General features: G+C 42.9%; 1 protein-coding gene across 1 annotated transcript in view; it reads left to right on the top strand.

The window, feature by feature from the left end:
• Nucleotides 1-4,955: 4,955 nt before the first annotated feature.
• TP53BP1 (tumor protein p53 binding protein 1) overlaps nucleotides 4,956-9,534 on the top strand; it is a 44,373-nt gene continuing 39,794 nt past the window's right edge. Inside the window, exon 1 of the mRNA XM_009321608.1 lies at nucleotides 4,956-4,990. Within this exon, the coding sequence (XP_009319883.1) occupies nucleotides 4,956-4,990 (35 nt within the window). The remainder of the gene's footprint in view (nucleotides 4,991-9,534) is intronic.

Raw genomic sequence — 9,534 nt, 5'->3', positions numbered from 1 at the left:
CTCGGGGGTCGCGCCGCCGTCGGGATCAGGCGGTCCAGCTGCCAAGCTGAGATGCTCAAAACAGCGTGCCGGGCTCACGAGCATTGAAAGAATAATTCGGAGGGGCGTTTAGTTCACCTTCGTGATTTGAGTGTGAGAGAGTTACTTAAATAGAGAAATCCACGGAGATTTTTAAATGCCTGGTGTTGAGTTGTTGCAATATCCACAATAAACCCACGGAAGCCAGCAGTGCTAACAGCTGCCTGGGCTTGGCGTCAGTGTTCACATCCCTTCTCTCTTCTCCATCACTTGGTAGTAAGCCCAACAGTCAGACCTTCATCTCTTCCCGGTGGTCCTTCTTCAGGTTCCATTAAAGACAAGTGTAACGATCTCCAACGGTAAGTGATGAGATTTCCTCGATTCCAGAAACATGAGATACGAGAAAAATCGCTCTGAACTTTGCTAGCCGCCAGTGTAAAACTGTTGTGAGCTGTCAACTGCTGTGCAGACAGACAGCTGTGTAGACAGGAGTTCTTAACATCCAGGGTGACCAGAGAGGGCCTTAATTCAGGGCACAAGTCCATATTACTAACAGTCAGTTCTAGCTAGCCACATCTTCAGAGCACTTCAGTGCAGTGTGTGGAAAAGCTGGGCAAACTCCAAGTGTGAGACTTCTGCATGCTGAAAAGGGAGAGCCCCAGAAAGTAGTTTCAGATAGAAAAATCCATGTCTTTTCTGACAAAGAAAGGGAGATCCATCCTGTGCTGATGCAGCTGGGTGGAGAAGCAACCCAGCTATTGTCGAACAAGAGTCAAGTCAGCAATAATCTGCAGCGTTTCCTAAAACAGTGTCAGGTTCTGCCCCCTGTAGTCTGCTAGATTTCCATAGAGATGAGCTAGAGTTTAGGAGGCTTGATGGGTAGATAAACCAGTGTCCTGCCCTGTTTTGTTCCTTAGTACCCACCAAGCCTGCAGTGAGGGCACAGTTGAAACCTTAGAAGGTTCGGACAGTCGGCATTTTGGCAAGCATATGTGAATCTATAGCGTCATAAGACTCTGACAGAAGATAAGCAGGAAAAGAACCAACCACAGAAAGGGGGGAGAATCTAGAATAATTATCTCTGCAGGCTACAACTGATGTTACCAGCTTACAGAGTTTTCTCAAATTGAGATCTCTAATCAAAAGGTGCTCTAGCTCTCAACATATAACTTAGGAGATGATGCAATAGGTCTTTTTCACATTAAATTGTGGTGACGCCACTGGCTATGATCTTTATGAAATAAATCTTGTAAACAGAGAGAATTAGTGCATCAAAAGGGTTTAATTTATTTCTGTGTGTTGTAAACTTGCATAGCAGCATTAATTTAGTTTGTCTCAAGGGATTGCACTGAAGCAGGTAAATATGTAAATAAACCAATAAACCTGCAAGTTAACACCAGCGTACAATAAATTCTATCATGAAAGTAGGATTGTAGATCGCGGAGGGAAGACATGATGACAAAACATGAAGGGGAAAGATTTTCAGAGACTTTCATACCAGCTGGTAGAAGTGTCTCCTGTTTTCAGGTGATTCAGTCTTAATACGTGCTGCTTATTTTTGACATGGTAGCTTTCCAGAGCTGCAGCTTTTCACTGCAGTGCAGAGACGCTCCTCCAGCTGGCTTTCTGCCAAGGAGAAAAGAAACAGAAGATATGCAAACTGGGGTGAAAGCTCAAAAAGAGTATCCAAGCATGGTTCTGCACCATAGAGACTAGAACCTCTAGGGAAGACTGTTTACAATTAAGAGATGGGGTTTTATGATGTGATCCATTTGCGTTCTTCTACTGTACCATCAAATGATAGAATAATGATCTTCCTGTTGCTTTCTGATGTGAATCGGAGCTGTCCGTGGTCATGGTAGAATTGGGGTGGCTTGAGTCCTAGTGTGGGTGCACTGCATAAGGCAGTGAAGTGAGGGATTTCCAGCCTACTAAGTTCCTCCTTTCCCTTGTAAATTCACACTCTGGATCCGTATAATAGATCTGTATAGCAATTATGGTGTAAGTTTCTGCTTTCATGCACTGCAGCAGTAGCTGGCACCCCCATGAAATATCAAAAGCTGACTGGGCTGATTACAGATATTAGAGATCCTGACAAACATCACAGAATGAGAGGTGGCAAAAGCAGACAAAAGGATTACCTCTGAACACTGAAGGACGATGAATCACAGGTAAATGGCCATTATAAAAATGGATTTAGAAAGTAGGCTCAAAATAGCGTAAAAAGGATCTTCATAATATCACGAGAAGAACAATCTACACAATTTTAGTTTCTCAGTCCTTTAGCCTGGAATGATGGCTTCCTGTCCCCCCAGCTAAAAATGTCCATATGAATACGGACATGAAAAATACTTCTGGGAACCAGAGATCTACGGCAGTATCTGAATGAGGATAATGCCTTTAACTGAGGTAAAATATAATGTCATTTTGTCTGTGACATTTCTAAGAAGCAGGGAAAAAGAGGTGACTGCCTAAAGGGACTTTGTTCTTTGTTCAGGCCTTCATCTCTCTGGTGGTGAACACAGCTATCCTTACGTGGAGCCGAAGAACCCAACTGTCGTGGTTTAACCCCAGTCGGCAACTGAGCACCGCACAGCCGCTCGCTCACCCTCCCCCCCCCAGTGGGGTGGGGGAGAGAATTGGAAGAGCAAAAGTAAGAAAACTCATGGGTTGAGATAAGAACAGTTTAATACTTGAAATAATAAAATAATAGTAATAATAATAAATTGTAATAAATTGTAATGAAAAGTAAAGCAACAAAAGAGAGAGAGAGGAACAAAACCCAAGGAAAAAAAAAAAAGTGATGCAACCGCTCACTGCCTGCCAACAGATGCCCAGCCAGTCCCAGAGCAGCAATTGCTGCCCCCCCCGGCCAACTCCCCCCAGTTTATATACTGAGCATGACGTCACATGGTATGGAATATCCCTTTGGCCAGCTTGGGTCAGCTGTCCTGGCTGTGCCCCCTCCCAGTTTCTTGTGCACCTCCTCGCTGGCAGAGTATGGGAAGCTGAAAAGTCCTTAGACTTAGTACTAAAACATCAGCGCGTTATCACATTATTCTCATGCTAAATCCAAACACAGCACTATGCCAGCTACTAGGAAGAAAATTAACTCTATCCCAGCCAAAACCAGGGCACCAACTTTGATAATGCTTCCATGTGAGATGGAGCCATGTGGCCATTTATACTGTCACTTCCAGGATGTGTTGTAAGATACAGAAAGAGAAACAGAGGGCTAAGCCCTTCAGTTTGACCAAACCACATATATTTTTGCTTCTATTTAACCCCAAAGGTGATTTATCAGAGTAGTACTCCTATTCCTCCCACTTTTGTCTTACAGAAGGTATTGCAAGATACTGAATTTCTCCTGTGCAATTTGGAACAACTGCAGCTCTGATCAAGACTAGGATCTAAGTGCCTATGAAATTATCATGTATATTCATTGTGTCATTTCCAGTGACCCAGAGCTTTGGAATTAAAACAAATGTTTATCAGACCAAGAAAGGTACTAATTCTTACTGATACAGCAATCCCTCTTTGAAGCCAAGGTGATCTTTACTCAATTAAATATTGAATACAAAGTGGCCAGAATTCTTACCTCTTTGTTTCATCTGTCCTCATAAAAACAATCGAAATAATGTAGCAGTCAGGCAAAGCACAAGCATAAAAAATGAGCACAAGTGGCACATTACTAAGATTTTTTGCAGACCGAACTGTACGGGTTACCAGCAGCCTCACTGAACAGTGCAAAGAAACTATAACGCTACACTTTCCACCGTAACTGTGTGTCTTTCACAACTTCCCTTGCTCAGTAAAGCCATGCAGTGGTTTTAAGATTTCTCCAGAAGAAGGTGCAGAGAAACTATGTGATCCTGGCTTACAGTGAAATAGCTAAATCGCAGCATTACGTGGTGCATTTTGTGTAACTGAATATATTAGGAGTATTCAAAGGAAGTGATATGCAATTCAATAAGTAAAATGTACACTTAAGAAGGAAGTTAATTTGCTGTGGCAATCTTAGCCATGTAAGGCTCGCACAATTAAATATGTCCTTTTTTTTGTTGCATTCATATGGTGAACACTTCTTTGTAGTCAGTCTTTCACAAGTTAAGAATATAGATGCATTGCATTAATGGTAAGAGCCTTTGCCTGAAGGCTACAGGAGAGCAATAGATTGCATTGTCATTCATGGTTGATGTTAGCCCCACTGTGTATCTTCCAATGTTCTACTACTCCTGGAGCACACAGTCTCTGAACACTGGTTAAGTGATCAAATAAACCACAAATCTTTTACGTTTGCACTGAAATTCAATAGCAATGAAAGTCTAAGTAAACCAACTTTAAAATTAATATAGAAATATCGGAATAAAATGAAGTTTGACAGAGGTGTACATAGATATTAGAAATAGGGTTTAAGAACACAGTAAGTACAAAAATGCTGTTTCGCTTACCCTCTGGGACTCATTTAGAGGCTTGTCTGTCCTGCAGGATTTGGCATTACTGTGACCTAAGGAAGCAGTCCTCAAGCTTAAGGAGTTTGTGATATCACAAGTACATCAGGAGAAGCAGAGACCTCCACTTTCATGTCTCAAAAGGTAACACAAGCAAATTCATTGTTTAAATGCATTTATCCCACAGCGCAGCTCACAGTAACATCTCTAAATCCTGCAGTCATGTGTCCATCTGTACACTATTATTTAAAACTATCTTAGCTTTCCTTTAACGTTTGATTGAAACATAGTGTCAGTTGCCCATACATTACCCTTGGCTCAGCTTAGGGGAGCTTTAGGAGGTGTTTTCTCAGCATCCAGAATTTGTCCTTCTCGAAGAAATGCACACCGGTGTCAGCAGGGCACCCTCTGGGGGCCACTGTGTAGTGGTTTGTACGTTACTCTATTCTGAAAATGATGTAGCATTGCTGGGTCTGTGAATGAGAGATGGACAATGCTCGCATGTTCCAGACAGATATTGGGTAAAGCCCTAAGCCTTCTGAAGTCCAATAAAAACATACCGTATACGTGGCGTCCGTGTCTTTGTCAGATAGAGATCTAATGACTATAGAACCTGTCTGAATTTCCATGTTATCACACCAACAAAAAATGAAGTAAGGTACCTGATAAATAAATGTAATGTGCTTGTAAGGTTTAAAAAGTCTTCAAAAATTATTATGCCTGGTTTTTTTCATTCCCTTTTTAAATTCTGCTATTGATTCCCTCTCTTGGCCCGGCTGTCTCTCATGCTTTCTTCAAAACCTTTGCAGATACCCATTCATTCTCTTTTCACTTTGTCCATGTTAAAGCTAATGGTCAAAGTTCCAGTTAGTTTGTGCCTGCTAGAAGTTATTCCAGTAACTTCATCAGGGCATTACTTCTTACACTAGCAAAATCAAACAGGTCTTTATTTTAAAACAGTGAAACTGTTGAGATTAAGTTGAAAGGGATACGGAAATAATACAGACAATTCTCCAAAGGTGTTTCTGCTTTAGGGAAAAGCTGCATTCTTACCAGGCTGAGTTACAGTGTCTCACTCAACAGTACAAAGCAAAACCTTAATGAAGACTGGGCAGCTTTAATAAGAATTAGCAGGCTGCAGAAATGGCTTTTGGCCCCCCAAAGCTTTGTGACTTCACTTTTGACTTTTTATCTTAAGTACAAGTGATATGCTTTCACTGGGTTTTTACTTTGGGTTATAGCTGTTGTGTGATAAGAGTATGGGTAAATATACCACCATTATGGAAGAAAAGGGGAATGCTCTACAGCAAGAACTGAATGACTTGAGGACTACAAAAATGAAAACAGGATGAAATTTAATACTGCAGAGAGTAAGGTTGTGTATTTGGTGACTGGAAATAAGAATTTCTGTTACCAGTTAGGCACCGATCACCTGAAAGCGATTGAGGAGGTTGAAGCCCTAGGTATTTTAGTTGCTCAAAAGCCAACTGACTTTACAGCATGATGGAGCCATAAAAAAGCCACAGTTTGTCAGCTCCAGGATGAATCAGATGAAGTATTTCCAGGGGAGATCAGCAAGTGCTAATGTCAGCAGGCAGTGCTGGTCTCATCTAGAATATTGCATACAGTTCTGGTCACACACGTTGAAGGAATTCAGACCTGAAGAGTGTAGAGAAGGGCCACTAAGGTGAGAGAGGAGAAAGTAAGGTGCGAAGTGCTAAGAAAGGTGCTAAGGAGAAACTATTTTACAGAGGAGATTAAAGGGACCAAATGGTTCATCTCACCAAAATAAAGGCTAGATTATAAAGACTATAGATTGCACCTATAAATATATCAGGAAAAATAGCAGGGACAAAAAAAGAACCATGTATGCTGAAGGACAGTGATGGCATGAGAACAAACATATAAACCAACCATGAGCAAAAGTAGGCAAGAAATTAGAATCATAGAATATCCTCAGTTGGAAGGGACCCACAAGGATCATCAAGTCCCACTCCTGACTCCACACAGGGCAACCTAAAAGTTAAACCATATATCTAAGAGCATTCCCAAATGCTTCTTGAACACTGACAGGCCTGAGGCCATGACCACTTCCCTGGGGAGCTTGTTTCAGTGCTTGACCACCCTCTCAGCGAAGAACTTTTTCCTAATATCCAATCTGAACTTCCCCCAACGCAGCTTTAATCCATCCCCTATCACCAGACACCAGAGAGATGAGATCAGCACCTCCCTCTCCGCTCCCCCTCATGAGGAAGTTGTAGACAATGAGGTCACCCCTCAGTCTCCTCTTCTCTAAGCTGAACAAACCTAGTATCCTCAGCCACTCCTCGTAAGCCATGCCCTCTAGTCCTTTCACCATCTTTGTTGCCCTCCTTTGGACACATTCTAATATTTTTTTATCCTTCTTAGATTGTGGAGCCCAAATCTGCACACAGTACTTGAGGTGAGGCTGCACCAATGCTGAGCATAGTGCGACAATCGCTTCTTTCGACTGGTTAGCTACACTGTGCCTAATGCCCCCCAGGATACGGTTGGCCCTTTGGGCTGCCAGGGCACATTGTTGACTCATATTGAGCTTACCATCAACCAACTCCCCAGATCCCTTTCTGCAGGGCTGCACTCCAGCCTCTTGTCCCCCAGTCCATACGTACATCCAGGATTACACCATCCCAGGTGCAGAACCCAGCATTTGTCTTTCATAAATTTCATACAGTTGGTGATTGCCCAGCGCTCTATTCTATCAAGATCTCTATGTAAGGCCTCTCTACCCTCAAGGGAATCAACGGCTCCTCCTAATTTAGTATTGTCGGCACACTTACTCAGTGTGCACTCAACTCCTGTGTGCAGGAGTTGAGAACTGGCCCTAAAGTTGAGCCCTGGGGAACACCACTAGTGACTGGCCACCAGCCAGATGTTACTTCATTTTCTACAACTCTTTGAGCCCAACCCTTCAGCCAGTTGTTCACCCATTGTATTGTGTACATGTCATAGAATCCTAGAATCCTAGAATGGTTTGGGTTGGAAGGGACCTTAAAGGTCATCTAGTTCCAACACCGCTGCTGTGGGCAGGGACATCTTCAACTAGATCAGGTTGCTCAAAGCCCTGTCCAACCTGGCCTTGAACACTTCCAGGGATGAGGCATCCACAACTTCTCTGGGCAACCTCTTCCAGTGTCTCACCACCCTCACAGTAAAGAATTTCTTCCTAATATCTAATCTAAATCTACCCTCTTTCAGTTTAAAACCATTACCCCTCATCCTACCACTACACTCCCCGATAAAGAGTCCCTCCCCATCTTTCCTGTAGGCCCCCTTTAAGTACTGACAGGCTGCAATAAGGTCTCCCTGGAGCCTTCTCTTCTCTAGGCTGAACAACCCCAACTCTCTCAGCCTTTCCTCCTAAGGGACGTGCTCCAGCCCCCTGATCATCTTCATGGCCCTCCTCTGGACCCACTCAAGCAGGCCCATGTCTTTCTTACGCTGGGTGCCCCAGAGCTGAACGCAGTACTCCAGGTGGAGTCTAGCTGTATGCTGGACATTTTGTCCAGAAGGATACTGTGAGAGACAGTATCAAAAACTTTGCTAAAATAAAAAACCCAAACATATCCACTGCCTTCCCTCCATCCACTAGGCAGGTAATCTTATCATAAAAGGCTATTAAGTTAGTAAGGCGTGCCTTTCCCTTCATGAACCCATGTTGGCTTTGACCAATGACTGCATTGTCTTTCAAGTGATTTTCAATAACTCCCAGAATAATCTTCTCCATAATTTTACCAGGCACCAAAGTGAGACCGACAGGCCTGTAATTACCAGGGTCTTCTTTCTTGCCCTTCTTGAAAATCGGAATAATATTTGCTAGCTTCCAGTCAACTGGGACCTCTCTGGATTCCCAAGACTGTTGATAAATAACCGAGAAAGGTCTCGCAATAACACGGGCAAACTTTTTCAATACCCTGGGATGAATCACATCAGGCCCCATACACTTACGTGCATTCAGTTGCAGCAGCAAATCCCGTACAAGTTCCAAGTCAACTGGGAGCTTATCATTCCCCCAGCGACAGTTCTCCAACCCAGGGTTCTGGGCGTCCCAAGGCCCATCATTGGTGTTAAAGACAGAGGTGAAGAAGGCATTAGATGTCTCTGCTTTATCTTCATCCCTATTTGTGAGGTGAGCAACCTCATCAAGTAACAGACCAATGTTTTCTTTGTCTTCCTTTTGCTGTTAGCATACTTTAAAAAGCCTTTTTTGTTATCCACCACAGTACTGACAGCTTCAACTGCAACTGAGCTTTGGCTGTACGAATTTTCTCCCTACAGTGGCGAACAGCATCTCTGTGGTCCTCCTGGGTAGCCTGACCTTGCTTCCAAAGTCCATACGCTTTCTTTTTCTTCCTAAGTTAGGAAGAGCTTTCTAGCTACTAGACCAGTCAAGTTCTGGAAGACTCTCTGTGGTAGCCAGACACATACTAAGTGTGAAGGCAGAATTTAACACATTTATGAGGTTTATGTGGTAGGGATGCCTGGGCCTCCTGAAAGAGGAGATTCCTTTTAGTTATGTTTCCTAAACTTCTTTGTAACACTATCGCTTTCTTTTATAGCCATGTAAAGTTCACAATGTCTCACTCTTAGTTGTTTTCATCTGTGAGAGAGAAGCTATGATGTCCCTGACATGTCAAACTGGGAAAAAATTAATTTTGAGGATTAATCCTCATCCTTTGCGTCCTTTATGCTCATCTAATGAAACTATGCTGGGGAATGGTCTTCTCTGACACCATAATATCCACTGCTCCTTAAGCCAATAGTTCAACAGTTTACTAATGTCTCCTGAATCAAACATCTTTAGAAAAGGATGTCAGTAACTTACAAGTTTGTCATGGTTTAACCTCAGTTGGCAACTAAGCACCACACAGCCGCTCGATCACCCTCCCCTCCCCCCCCCGGTGGGATGGGGGAGAGAATCAGAAGACTAAAAGTGAGAAAACTCGTGGATTGAGATAAAAACAGTTTAATAATTGAAATAGAATAAAATAATATACAAAGCAAGTGATGCACAGTGCAATTGCTC

Source organism: Pygoscelis adeliae, unplaced genomic scaffold, assembly GCF_000699105.1.
Source record: "Pygoscelis adeliae isolate BGI_AS28 unplaced genomic scaffold, ASM69910v1 Scaffold183, whole genome shotgun sequence".
NCBI lineage: Eukaryota > Metazoa > Chordata > Aves > Sphenisciformes > Spheniscidae > Pygoscelis > Pygoscelis adeliae.
This window is presented reverse-complemented; position numbering and strand designations above follow the sequence as displayed.